The sequence below is a fragment of the Mesoplodon bidens genome (genome assembly GCF_964165515.1).
Source record: "Mesoplodon bidens genome assembly, chromosome: 14".
Taxonomy (NCBI): domain Eukaryota; kingdom Metazoa; phylum Chordata; class Mammalia; order Artiodactyla; family Ziphiidae; genus Mesoplodon; species Mesoplodon bidens.
In genome coordinates, this window is record NC_138170.1 from 23,570,800 (window position 1) to 23,585,288 (window position 14,489).

The following is a 14,489-nucleotide window of genomic DNA, read 5'->3' on the forward strand; positions in this document are numbered from 1 at the left end:
TCTGGGCTTCCCTGGTGGCGCAGTGGTTGAGAGTCCGCCTGCCGATGCAGGGGACACGGGTTCGTGCCCCGGTCCGGGAAGATCCCGCATGCCGCAGAGCGGCTGGGCCTGTGAGCCATGGCCGCTGAGCCTACGTGTCCAGAGCCTGTGCTCTGCAACGGGAGAGGCCACAACAGTGAGAGGCCCGCATACCACAAAAAAAAAAAAAAAAAAAAAATTGTCTTTTCTTTGGTTCCATGGCCCTCTTCACCTATTATGCTACAGAAATGTTATTAAATAACATCTGAAGAAGACGTATTTCTTATTATTCTTTATGAAATATCAAGCATCTCACTGAAAGACCCGGAGCAGAACAAAGAATTGCAAATGGGCATGCAGCCAATGTTGTAAATTCTCCTGAAGGCTGATCTAGCCCTAAGTGTAGGTCGGGTTCTTGGGAAGACAGAGAAGGAAAAGGTAACTTAAGCTCACTTTAGGGCACCTGGCACCCACCTCCCTCCACTCCCTTAACAGTGAAAGGGAGTGAGTACAACTTCGTTATAATTCAGAATAGATTTGCCAAAATCCTATGCACCCAGCATGCTTAGAGTGACTCTATTGGTGAAAAGCACACACACACACAACCATGCGTGCACATGAGCACACACACTCCCCTCCCACTCCTTGAAGACAATAGTCATGATCAATGAGAAAGATCAATACAATTAAAACAAAAGGCCCTTGATATGAAGACACTTGACCCCATGTTACGGAGGCAGGGGGAAAAGTCATAGTATTACTGAGAAGTAGTCATTTAGTATTATATACTGTATATGATCTCAGACTTTATGATATAATAATATCATTTTAAAATGTTGATGACAATGGATTTAGAAAATATCTGGGGCAACACTGTTCAATGGAAATATGATGTAAGCCACAAATATAATCTGAAATCTTCTACATATCACTTTAAAAAAACATTAAAAAATAGGTGAATTAATGTAAATAATAGAATTGCTTAATGCAGTACATTGAAAATGTTTTACTTTTGCCATGTAACCATTACAAAAACAAAAATGAGAAACCTTACATTTATTTTTCCATGCTAAGTCTTTGAAATCTGATGTGCCTTTTGCATTCTTCCAACACTTCAGACAAGCCATGTCTCCGGTGGCTGTTTCACCGGCCACTTGATGTTCAGGGCCACCGTGTGGGGCTGAGCAGATCTCAGGGATGACAGGTATGACACGTCTTCCCCTCACTTCTCATTCTGTTTCAGCCACCTGGGTCGGAGGAGGTTACATCAATGGGACAGCCGAAGCCGTGTATGTTCCAGATTACGGTCTAGCGTGGGCTCAGGCACCAATTGGATATTCCCTTAGTCTGATTTTAGGTAAGCAAAAGTTTACACCTGAGTGACTCAGTCAGTAAAGCATAAAGATCAGGAGTATAAATAACAAGTGAAATAAGTCAAACGATGTGAATAACTATTGTGGGAAATGCTACCAGAAATCCCTAAGTAGCTGTTATCAGAAAGTGGTAACACTAATGTTTAGGTGATTGGATCTCTTGATTATGGAATATGTTTTTAAAAATTCCCTTGATTGTTTTGCTATCAAAACAGTGAATTTCTTAACATAATGATGTTTTTTCTTTCCAAAATATCGTGGACATATCGTTAAAAATGAATCAACTTGAATTGTACCTGCATTTCATTTTGTAAATCAAACTAATAAAAGGTCAAGAATATTATATAACAGAGAGTTCCTAAATTTCTTTTGCAGTTAGAATACTTTTGTTGGATCTTGTGCTTAATCAGATATCTGAATGCCCGCTGGGTGACACAAATACATGAAGACATTTTACGGAGTGCAGTGCTGGTCCATGTTTTTCAATCCACATGCCTCTTCCATGCCATGTATGGCCTTGGATGCACACAACGACAATTGTATTAAGAAATTTCCACTTTGTTGCTAAATATTTCTTGGTCCTGTACTCACTGGATTTTGCAGACAGGTTCCTCAACATGTATCAGTGTTCTAAAAAATTCATTTCCCTTCAGAAATTATATATAGTAAAAGGCTGGCAAAGACTATTGTATTAGGAATTTTTCATTTTTTTCATTAACGCTTGCTTTCATTTCCTTTAGGTGGTCTGTTCTTTGCCAAACCCATGCGTTCCAAGGGATATGTGACCATGTTAGACCCCTTTCAGCAGATCTATGGAAAGCGCATGGGAGGACTCCTGTTCATTCCCGCACTGATGGGGGAAATGTTCTGGGCTGCGGCCATTTTCTCTGCCTTAGGTAAGGACCAAAGAACGTCGTTCTGTGCGCATCTCTGGTTGAATGAGCATCAGATGCACAGCTTTACTTTCTTCAGCCACGGGCCAGGCCACCCCCAACCTCCAGCACCTGGATTAATGCCACCACCACCCTGCTTTTCTCCCATAAGACCGAATCTGATCACGTCCCTTTCCTGCTTAAAACCAGACCTTTGAACCAGGCTAGGAAGGCTTCTTATGTCTTGGGTTTTTCCTTCTCCCTTCCTCCAGAATGGCAGTTCTGACACTTTGCAAGCACGCTGCCCTCTGCTTAGGACTCACGCCCCTCTCTCCTTTCTAGCCAACCTGGTAGTTACTTCAGATCCGCTAGAGATGTCACTTCCTCAGGGAAGTCATCTTGAACCTGCTGGATGCCTTTCTTATGGGCTTCCTGAGGCACCAGGAATTCTGTTTCCATTGGATTTATCACTTTGTATGATTATGTGCCTATTTATCTATTTCCCAATTTCCAACCTCACAAAAGGAACTACAATTTCTTGAAGGCAGGACCTGTGTCTTATTAACACATACAGTCCTATCACAAATGAATGAATGAATGAATCACCTATAGCTACATGTTCTTCAAAAGAGAAAAAGGAAAACAACAGTCCTTCCTTTCTCAGTGTAATCCCATTACATCTTAGACTGTTGGGTTGTAGACATATTCAGGGATTTGGAAAATGGACTTAGACTCTTTGGGGTCTAACTTACTATCAAGATCCATCAGTGCTGAGGACAGCCTGTCTTTGGTCCTTGGATTCTCAGCCCACTGATACGACCTAGAAAATGAGAAATTTCAGTGGGAGATCTTCAGGCTCAGTACCCTCCCTGTTCATCAAGGAGAAATCTACACTGTCCTACTGAGTGTTGAGTTCCTTCCTGAAGACCAGCAGAGCTGGACGTTCCTTGTCCTTCCTCAGTGAGCCGTGTGTATGTGTGACACCCAGAACACGCTGTGTTACTCTCCATCTCCTCTTACAAATGGAAACAATGGGCTTATGTCCACAGTCAAACTCTAAGTGTACAAAACAAAAGTCAGATAAGATGAATTTCCTTCTCTGTTGCATATTAGACTACAAGCTAGTCTTCTGGTCTCAGTATTATCATCAGATCTGGTCTCTGTAATATCAGATATTAGTTTACACCACTCTTCATTCCTGTCTCTCTAGACTCTTGTATAATCATATCTTATTTTCCTGGTCTCCAACTGTAAAATGAAGGAATGACTTGATGTAGAAAAGAAGAGAACTTGACAGTTTAAAAAAAGCTGTAATAACTCGGTGAAAATGTTGCACTTTCCTGGCACTAAGTAATCATGCTCCACAACCACCACTGCCATATCCTAATGAAATTTTATATAAAAGCACAGCTCCCTTCCCACCTTGCCCTCATTAGCTAAGAAACAATGGTAGTTTATTTGTCACTGGTTTCAACACCAGAAAATGTTGGCTTTAAGAACAAACTGCCTGCTGAGTTATCAAAAAAGGAGTGGGCTGAATATCTAACAGAATACAAAATGTTCACTCTCACTGAATAAAGATCAATTTATATAACAGAGCCTTGAAGGGAGAATAGAATGAATAATCTATTATTTCTAAAGTATTTTGGAAATTTAATAGCTAAACTCAACTTTGCTGCAATTAGTTATTTTTGTAAATATATGTGTCTACATCTGTGTGTGCCTGTCAACACATATGTAAAATACATTAATGTCTCTCTACACACACACATATCAAACAACGTTTATGAGAATATTACTGCTGTTCTTGAAATATGTGCTCTGGTAAAAAGAATGTGTGTGAATTTTAAATTAACACCTCTATTTTCTTCAAAAATAATAGTTGGACATAATTCAAAGTTAGTGTTTATTAGAAATAACTTGGGACAAGATCTTTTACCACCTTACTGTGAATATGTATGAATGAGCATAGTTCACCACTAAAGCTTAGGAGTATCTTAAACTATCTTCTTGGTATAAACAGACAACACCCTTACAGCTTCTTAAAGAAATGTATATTTACACTTTTAACAGCTCAATTCAGATAATTTTTATGACTTTATTTGTAGTATATTTAGTTTTATGGCTGCATGAGTTAATTAATATTTCACAACATATCTGGAAGTATAGCTTTGATTTTACTCACTACAAATAACGGGGTGATTTAGAAAATATTTAGAGAAAAAATTCATCCCAACCTTAAAGTGGGACAAAAGTAGGTGACTTCTTTAAAACCACTGAGTTACGGCCAAATGGCAGCATTTACTAGGACCCTAAATCTTTAGGCTCCCCGTCTAGTGATCTTTCTTCTATAACATACAGCCTCCTTACCTTTTGGATGTGTAGGATTAATAGAAGTTTCACAAAAGGGTGGGAAATTAAACAGTATTCAAAAGAGGTTGGGTAATAATTGGACTTTTCATAATTCATGGGGTATGACTCTAAAATGTTGCTCTTAAAGTAGAGAACTAGACCAAAGATGAATGACAAAGAATTGTGACTAAAGTTTCAACATGAAGAAAATAATCTCAGGAGAAAAAAAAAATAACTTGTTAAATATCCATATAACAATAATTCAGTCAGTTATCCAAAGTCACTTGTAAATAATTGACCTCTTTCCCTTGTCTTCCTCTCCCAATTCCTTACTAGGCATTTCATTTCTCCACTGGTTTTTATGCAAGAAAGTAATTCAATTTTGATACCAAAGCCAAAGCACTAAGAAAAAATTTCTTGAAAAATATTTTGCATTGTTATCTTAGATCAAAATATACTGCTCTTTAGATAATGGATTTTTCATCTCAGGTGGGCTGCCTATGCTATTAGCACGCCACTGAGAAGTAATAGTAGAATGCAAGACTGCAAGGAATGAGTCAAAGAAATCACAGATTTGTTGCATGTATGTTAACGTGGCAGGAATATCATTGCTGCGTTTAATAATACGAAATATAAACTATACCACTTTTGAGAAGAACAGGGAAAGGGTGTGTAGAGCAGCAAGTGAATTCTGAACTGGCAGTCCAAGAACTGCAGCGGTCTAGCTGCCCATACCATAACATTCTATTGGAAATACAGACACCAACAAACACAGTAAACAAAGTCACAAAGTCAGAAGAGCATAGATTGACTTCTAAGGCAGGTTTACAATTTTGATGCTGAAAATTACTTTAAAACATGATGCTAAAATCTACGACTCTTCAGTGCACTGGCGTCCTAGGGGCAAGACTGGAATGCTCCAGCAAACAAATAAAATAAAAGTAGTCTTTCACAAAGCTGAAAAAGTTGGAAGGAACAAGTTACCAATTTTATTATTTTCTCCTACAAGTTTGTTTCAAACCTTGGTACCTTATACCATGTGTCATCTAATAAAAGCTGGCTGAGGTCAGAGTTAATGCAAAAGAGCAAATGAATGCTGATAGTAAAATGTGGAGATGGGTGGTTATGCTTATCATAAAGGCTTATTTTTCTCATGGATGTCAGTAAATATACTGCATACCTTCAACAAAGTCAGAGTTTCAGGTAGTTGGTGGCATTACTGCAAGATCTTATAGTAGTATTCAGTATAGTATATGTCATGGATCTGTAATCAAATCATGAATTTCAGGTGTCCCCACATAAATAAGTGAGCAAAGTACTAATTTAAGAAAGAAAGAAGATTTTTAAACATATGTATATATATATATGTATATGTATATAAATGCAGATATGCATGTGCATATTCAGTTTACTGAGATGGAAGAATTTCAATGTGAGACTTCACCTGGGCTGTTCTCATCCAATCCTTCCAGGAGCCACTATCAGCGTGATCATTAGCGCCGATGTGCGTGTGTCCGTCATTGTCTCTGCCCTTATCGCCACGCTGTACACCCTGGTGGGCGGGCTCTACTCCGTGGCCTACACAGATGTCGTTCAGCTCTTCTGCATTTTCGTGGGACTGGTAAGTGGGGCCGTTCACAGACTTTCTTCCTTCCTTCCTTCCCTTCTTCCTTTCCCTCTCTCTTCCATCCTTCCTTCTTTCCTTGCTTCCTTCCTCCCTCCCTCCCTCCCTCCCTTCCCTTCTTCCTTTCCTTCTCTCTCCCTTCTTTTCTTCCTTCTTTCCTTCCTTTCTCCTTTTGTGAAAGATAATGTGGTATTTTATACTAACTCAGCAAAAATTAACAGAAATGCTATTTTCCCATCATGGATAATACACAGTAGGTCGTATACTATTGGCAATTTTTCATTTCTCTGTGGATCAACTGGATGAAAAACCTCTAGTCACACTGAGATTTTGACAGAAAAGTGCCCTCAGTTAAGTCTTAGTAAGGTCTAGGGCTTCCTCGCCTTCATGTGTCCATTTGATGGAAACACATGTGGGATCTTCCTTGAATAACTTCCCTCAGAGTTAAAATTTAAATCTTGACACTAATCTGTATTTGTCTCTTAACCCTTCCTTATATTAGTTTTGGTTAATCCATGAAACTGCTCATGGGACATAGAAATTATTTTCAATCAAATCTTCTCGGTCACTTTAAGGAATGGATATCTTCTAATTCTAAGAAAACACAAAAAGTTTATATATAAACATATGTAAAGTTCTCAAATACAACGTTTTCTTCCCAAAGGTCTCTGGTGGCTGCTCTGTAGTTAATGTGAAAGGGCATCATCAGCACAGAAGCTATGTGCTACTCTAACTCTCCTAAGTCAGCGTTTCACGGTGTCCCACAGAGAACATGCTTCCAGGCCCTTCCTTGAACAAGAGGAACACTGAGCTGTGCCATCTATGAGAAAAAAATAATAAACTAAATCTTGCATGTCCCAGACAGTCACACGGCCTAACGCTCTCCCGTGCTCTGGTTGCAGTGGATCAGCGTCCCCTTCGCACTGTCACATTCTGCGGTTGCTGACATCGGGTACACGGCCGTGCACACCAAGTACCAAAAGCCCTGGCTGGGGACCATTGAGCCGTTTGAAGTCTACACGTGGCTCGATAGCTTTCTGTTGTTGGTAAGTGATGCTCTTACCCAAGGAATGCACTCTCACTTGTCCTAAAATCAAACGCACTTCCAAGATTTTAGTGTTTATACGTAACACTAAAATGCACGCTCCTGTCTATTTCTGGGTTGACTGCTTCCTGCTGGAAGAAGGATGGGGTCACTGACAAGTGTCAAAGCAATCACTTCCCTGGGGTTATGTGTGGTGTGTCCACACTTGTGCTGAACACCACGCCCTACTGCCAGATACCTCCTCCAGTCTGAGAGCCACACCATCTAAAAATTCTATTTTGTATCTTGGATTAAGGCATTAAAATCCAACTTCTTCTGAAATAAGTAATTCATTCAGCCTCTAATTAAATTTGTGGTGTCATAAGGCCTTAACTGCATGAGATACGTAGGGAAGGAAGGTGTCACCCAGGACAGATGCCAAGAAAGAAGGCTGGGAGGTCAGGCAGCTGGGAATGTGCAGAACCTGTGGGTGAAGGTGGTGGCCTTGAGGGGTGGGCATGGAAGAAATCAAGGCAGATCACAGACTGAGGGAGAGGGAGCACCAGAGAACCTCTCCCTCAGAGATTTTGTGATTTTGTGATTTTGCTAGAGGGGTTATGTATTTTAAAAAAACAATGTATTTGATTTCAAAGTAAGCAATAGATTAATTGTTATCAAAATTAAGGGGAAATTGTTTATGTTTGTTCCCTTTTTAGAAGATTCACAATATTTTGTGATTTCATTTTGTGTCTGTGGCACTTTGTTAAATTTTAACACTGAAAGTAGATGTGTCTGCCCCCGTGAAGAACTTACTGGTAAGAAGACAGGAAAACTTGTAAACTAATGTTTCCAGTGGTGGGGAGGAGGGCTTTTTCCCCAATGATTGTTAAGAAATGCATTGGCTGAAATTTTTCTGGCATGGTTTATAGTTATGAATTGAATGGAGAAGGCGATTAAATATTATATGTATGTGTAATTTTACCTTCATGGCTGGTGTATTTTATGGTTATATGGGAGAGATGATGAGACTTAGAAAAACTAGGCAATTTTTTGATTATCAGTCACACCACTGTCTGAGTGACAGATTGAAACAGAGAACCAAGACCCCAAAGTCCTTTCTCCTACACCACACTTTAGTCCTCAGATTTACTCATCTTCAAGATAAGGCATTATATCCAATGGTTGCTACAATTTCTCCCATCTCAAAAACTTGTATGACTAAGTCATGTTCATCCTTCAAATTATAAGATAAATTGAAATGAAATAATAGATGCGGAATGACTGACTGAATAAATAAACTGTAGATGCGAGCCTTGAAACGTTTCACCAATGGTCTCTGATCTTCCAGTTGCCATGGAAATGACTTGTCAAGTCCTGCTCATGGTACCCTAGAGGCATCTCCCCGTCCCACCCTAAACTTCCCCGTCCCTATATTAGCACTAGATCAAGCTCCTGGATCACCTGGCCCTATTGTGACAGCCCCTCACTGGTCTCCCCGCTGGCAGCCCACCCACATCCCACTCCTCCAAGCCCATTTCTACCTTTCCATCAGAGCTCCTGTTTGTGAGTGGAGGCCAGATTTTACCTGACTTACAAACCTGGATGACCTAAATGTCCATAGACACAGGTATGTAAATTATGATATATCAATTCACATAGTCATTGAAATTTTATTGACGAAATATTCATCAACATGGAAGATGTCAATGATATACTGATTTACAGGTTGCAAAACAAAAGGAAAAGTTTTGGAAGCATATAGATTTGAGGCATGGGGTTATGAATTTTAGAATTTCTTCTTTTGCCTTTGTTTTGTTTTGTTTGTTTGTTTGTTTGTTTTGCTTTTGAGCTTGTATGGCTTTTATAAGAAGGAAATTGTTCTGGAGCCCATATGTGACTGGCACAGATGTGACAATAATAAACAAGACAGATATCCCAGAACTCGGAGCCAGTGAGAGAGACAATCAAAGAAGCAACTTCAATACATTGTGATGTGGGAAGTTCCCTCCTCAGTTCACTCACTCACATGATAAATATTTACTGCACACTGACTCTACGCCAGTGAGAGGATTCTCCAGCCTCCTCTCTCACCACCCACACACACCCTGACCTCTACCCATACCAAACACACGGTGGTCTAATGGCTGCCTCTTTGTTTTTTTCTTTTTCTTTTTCGTATTGGGTTCTTTCCCAAGAACTCTCCTCCCTCTCCATCTCCACCTAGTGACACCCTCTTGATGCTTAAGGGGACTCAAATGCTGTTTCTGTAGGTTACCATGCCTCTGTCTTCCTCCCACCTTTCCCCTCCCTCTGTTACCCCCAGATGATTGGTTCTCATTATCGTTCCCATATGTACCTCTTTGTAGCATCAACAAATTACACGCAAGTTCAGTGTCTGCAAACTTTTTTATTGTATATCCTCAGTAAGAATGTAAGGCACAGCCCCAAGGTAGGGATAGGAATTATAAAGTGCTCACATGTACTGTACTAGCACGCTGTGTAAGTCATTTAATAAAACAGCAATATAACATTTAGGTAGGAGGTAGAAATGAATATAAAGAGAAATTCTAGTATCTTCCTGATGCTCGATATTGTCTTGAGCCTCTGCACACCCCAGTCTAGAAAACACCATAATGCACTGACTCTCCCAGTGGACAGTGATCTCAAGAGCAGGAACCATTTTTCACTCATCTTTGGGCTCTGACAACCATTACATTGCCTGGCACATGATTGGAATCCAGAAATATTCATTGGGTGTTTTGAATCAAATTAAACTTCATGGTTTCAGAGTCTTAATTTTTTGAGATAACTTTGTGGTTGTTAAAACTTCCAGATAAGAACAAATCGAAGGTTTCTGGGTAGTTGTATATCATGCAGCTTAAAGTAGGTAAATTAAGCATAATTATGAGAGAAAAGAACTTGAGAAATTCTGCACAACTGAACCTATGACAATGACTTAGTGACAGCAGTGGAGACAAGTGGCACGTAGGACCATTTTGTACCCTTCAGAGCCATACATGTGACTATTCTGAATGTGATTGTTAAAAAAAAATCTCATTTTAAAAATACCTAATAGATGCTATTTGCCTCCAATTCATTTTGAGTCCCCGTGGTTCCCACGCAGATGCTGGGTGGAATCCCATGGCAAGCCTACTTCCAGAGGGTCCTGTCTTCGTCCTCAGCCACCTACGCTCAAGTGCTGTCCTTCCTGGCAGCTTTTGGGTGCATGGTGATGGCTCTGCCAGCCATACTCATTGGAGCCATTGGCGCATCAACAGGTAAATCTCTTGCAGCTTCACTAATTGACTCACTCAGGCTTCATCCAAGTTACCAGTTACCACTCAGCTGCCCTCCCTCCCCCACTTTCCCTCTTCCCCCCACACAATTAATGGTTTCTCATATGTTCATATATCTACCTTTGTAATATGTCAACAAATTGTCTTATAGTTCAGACACCATTGTAACATTGAAGATGAGAATTATATATTAAATATATATTTAATTTTATACACACACACACACACACACACACACACACACATATATTTCACACCACCATATTCTGTTCAGGTCTTGTGCATAAGACTAACTGTAACCTATTAGAAGCTGGAATATATGAGACAATTTCACTGGACTAGTACATGGACTTCCCACCTAATTAAACTAACATGCCCTATTAGACTAATTAGATTTCCCACTGATTAGACTAGTTTATAGGTTCTGATTTTATTTTGAAAGCTACCTAGAAAATAGGATGACCCCAGATGGATGGATGGATGGATGGATGGATGGATGGCTCTTTGCTTGTGGTGTTTGTTGTTTCTATCCACAGACTGGAGCCAGACTGGATACGGGCCTCTCGACCCCAAGGACAACCAACAGGCAGACATGATCTTGCCGATTGTCCTGAAGTATCTCTGCCCTGTGTACATTTCTTACTTTGGTCTTGGAGCCGTTTCCGCTGCGGTCATGTCATCAGCAGATTCTTCCATCTTGTCAGCAAGTTCGATGTTTGCTCGCAACATCTACCAGCTTTCCTTCAGACAAAATGTAAGAACAGTGTTTTCAACATAATGTTAGTGCTCTTGTTCTCATCCTTGCACTTACTGTGTAGGTGTTTCTCTATACTTATTAATAGTCTGCATGAAAATCTGACCCTACTTTGATTCAGCGCTTTATTTATGCTGTAGATGAGGTTTTTAATGCATGTTGTCATTCACGCTAATACTGAAGGGCACTAATCAATATAACTATTTCCCAAGAGGTACAGTCATATTGCAATAATTTAAACGTCTTTTCTTTCTAATGAACGAGCAATGAAACCTAAAATACCTTAGAAAAACTTTGAGTTTAACTAAATACGATAAGAAATTCAGGAACCCTGGCAGAGGCAGAAGATAATGAGTAATTATTTCATGGGTGTTGGTCTCACACCTGTCCTGCTCTTCACTTGAACCCCAAGTCCTCCTTTGTCAGAAAACAGCCTCTCAATCTGATTTTCCTTATTGAATGCAAGGGCGCAGAGCAGCACAATCGGGCTCACTGAGGGGCCCAGAGCCCCCCTCCACCTTCTTCCTTGACTCAGGCTTGCCTTTCTCTAGGTTTTCTAGGTCATAGTTAACAAAATGGTCCCACTTGTTTTTTAAGGCGGTTACCCTCCAGGAAGAGAGGAAGACAGATAGGCCACAACCTCTCACTGCCACGTGAAAAACTATTCCTTAACGTGGAAAGTAAAGAAATCCTCCCCTGCATTATGATTCCCCAACAAGGACCCAGCGCGTATCTCAAGTCTCCCTCTGACATATTCAGCGAAGAGCGCGCAAGGGCTCTGCTTACTGCATGTGGGTCACTGAAGCGTCTCCCAAGGTCGCCCAGGGAGGCTGCCTGGATTGCTCGCTTCACATGCTGTGGTTTCGGCTGGTTTTACCCATAGACTGAGCCTTTTGAACTAGGGGGATTCTTCTTTTTTATTTTTTAAAGAAGATGTTGGGGGTAGGAGTTTATTAATTAATTTTATTTATTTTTGGTTGTGTTGGGTCTTCGTTTCTGTGCGAGGGCTTTCTCTAGTTGCGGCGAGCAGGGGCCACTCTTCATCGCGGTGCGCGGGCCTCTCACTGTCGCGGCCTCTCTTGTTGCGGAGCACAGGCTCCAGACGCGCAGGCTCAGTAGTTGTGGCTCACGGGCCTAGTTGCTCTGTGGCATGTGGGATCCTCCCAGACCAGGGCTCGAACCCGTGTCCCCTGCATTAGCAGGCAGATTCTCAACCACTGCGCCACCAGGGAAGCCACCAGGGAAGCCCCCAGGGGGATTCTTTAGAGCACCTTTAAAACACAGGAAGGCATCTCATGCTCCTCCTAGAGGAGCCAGCACGTCCTGAGAAAAACTGACTCGCTGTCGATTTCCTACAGGCTTCCGACAAGGAGCTCGTCTGGGTCATGCGCGTCACGGTGTTCGTGTTCGGAGCTTCTGCAATGACCATGGCCTTGCTGACGAAGACAGTGTACGGGCTCTGGTACCTCAGCTCCGACCTCGTATACATCATCATCTTCCCGCAGCTGCTCTGCGTGCTCTTCGTCAAGGGGACGAACACGTATGGGGCCGTGGCAGGTTACATTTCTGGCCTTTTCCTGAGAGTAACCGGCGGGGAGCCGTACCTGAACCTGCAGCCCTTGATCTTTTACCCTGGTTATTACATTGATAAAAGTGGCATATATAATCAGAGATTCCCATTTAAAACCCTTGCCATGGTGACCTCATTCTTATCCAACATTTGCATCTCTTATTTAGCCAAATACCTATTTGAAAGTGGAACCTTGCCACCAAAAGTAGATGTATTTGATGCTGTAGTTGCAAGGCACAGTGAAGAAAACATGGATAGGACAATTCTGGTCAGAAATGAAAATATTAAGCTAGATGAACTCGCACCTGTGAAGCCTCGGCAGAGCGTAACTCTCAGCTCGACTTTCACCAATCAGGAGGCCCTCCTCAACGTGGATTCCAGTCCAGAGGGGTCTGGGACTGAAGATAATTTACAATAAACACATCCTCGCTGCTTTCCTAGACGGAGCACTATAGCAGGCTAGTCCCGGAAGGGTGGTTTGCGGCATATAAAATATATTTTAAAAATAACGTTCAGGAGGACAAAAATCCATATAATAGTGTAATTGCACATCCAAGACAAGCCAGAAGGAAGCACCCCTGAAGCAGCATCTCTCTCTCCCTCGTGGACACATCTCATCCCTCATTTGATTTCGACTCTCAGTAGTTTTGTTAAGTATTCAAACATGAATAAAACCCCACTCAAAGAATGGAGAGCCAAAAAGAGTGTTCACCTTTATTATGGAAAAAGGAAGTAGATGTGAGAAAGTCAAGGAGACTGGAGAGCCTTGATACCGACCTTGTTTGCGAATGTCCTGTGAGTCTAGTTTAACTCTCACACTGAAGTTGTGAGAATAAATCCCCATCACTCCAGTGAATGGTGCTGCGAATTAATCAGCTGATTTCCCTGATGTGATGAATAATTCCTTCTTTCATGTTCTTAATTATAACATTCGCTGAATATGCGATTTGTTTTTCTTTTAGTAGCGGTATGTATTATTCTGAGTGCAGGCAAAGCAGACACACACAAAAAATATTGTGTTGTGGCATTTCTTGACATGCAAGATGATAGGAAAGTAGATTCCGTCCTGATAGAGGATCCCTGGTTCCTTGGGGTGTGTCTAAAACCACCATACAACTACCATATGCATTGGGGAAAGCACCTACGGCGAGAAAGGCGTGATTATTAGGCAAACTTACAGCAATAAATCAAGAAGGCCACTAAGTAGAAAGCCACAGGAACAACAGTGAACTTTTACTTTCATCTGAAGTTTAGAAAATTTTGCTTCATGAGAAAAGAAGTAATCTGTTGACTTGCTATGTATTAGTATTGGAAGTGAAATTGAGCCATTTGTAAGGTGAGATAGCTACACACCAATCAAGCTTAGTGAGAGGCAAACCACACCTCCTGATAGTAGTAAGATTAGAAAAACGAAACCACTCGATTTTGAATGTTAGTTAATGAGGATGATTTAGTGTCAAGAGAGCTACTCTGTGGCCCTTTTTTGCAAAAACCAGTCTTAGGTACTGGACAGATCACCACTACAAATCGTATATAGTGAATTTTAAAATGCAGGAGAAAGGAGAAAGTAAAATTAAGTCCTAAAGGGAAGAAGGACTTAATTTTA

The 14,489-nt window shown here is 41.0% G+C and overlaps 1 protein-coding gene across 1 annotated transcript; it reads left to right on the plus strand.

Moving 5' to 3' along the window:
* Positions 1-2,139: 2,139 nt before the first annotated feature.
* SLC5A7 (solute carrier family 5 member 7) lies at positions 2,140-13,301 on the plus strand (the record flags this gene model as incomplete). The annotated part of the gene is made up of 6 exons (XM_081254299.1): positions 2,140-2,287; positions 6,088-6,236; positions 7,142-7,285; positions 10,388-10,541; positions 11,096-11,313; positions 12,672-13,301. The coding sequence occupies exons 1-6, from the start codon at positions 2,155-2,157 to the stop codon at positions 13,299-13,301; spliced, it is 1,428 nt and encodes a 475-aa protein (XP_081110425.1). The 5' UTR covers positions 2,140-2,154.
* Positions 13,302-14,489: the final 1,188 nt, after the last annotated feature.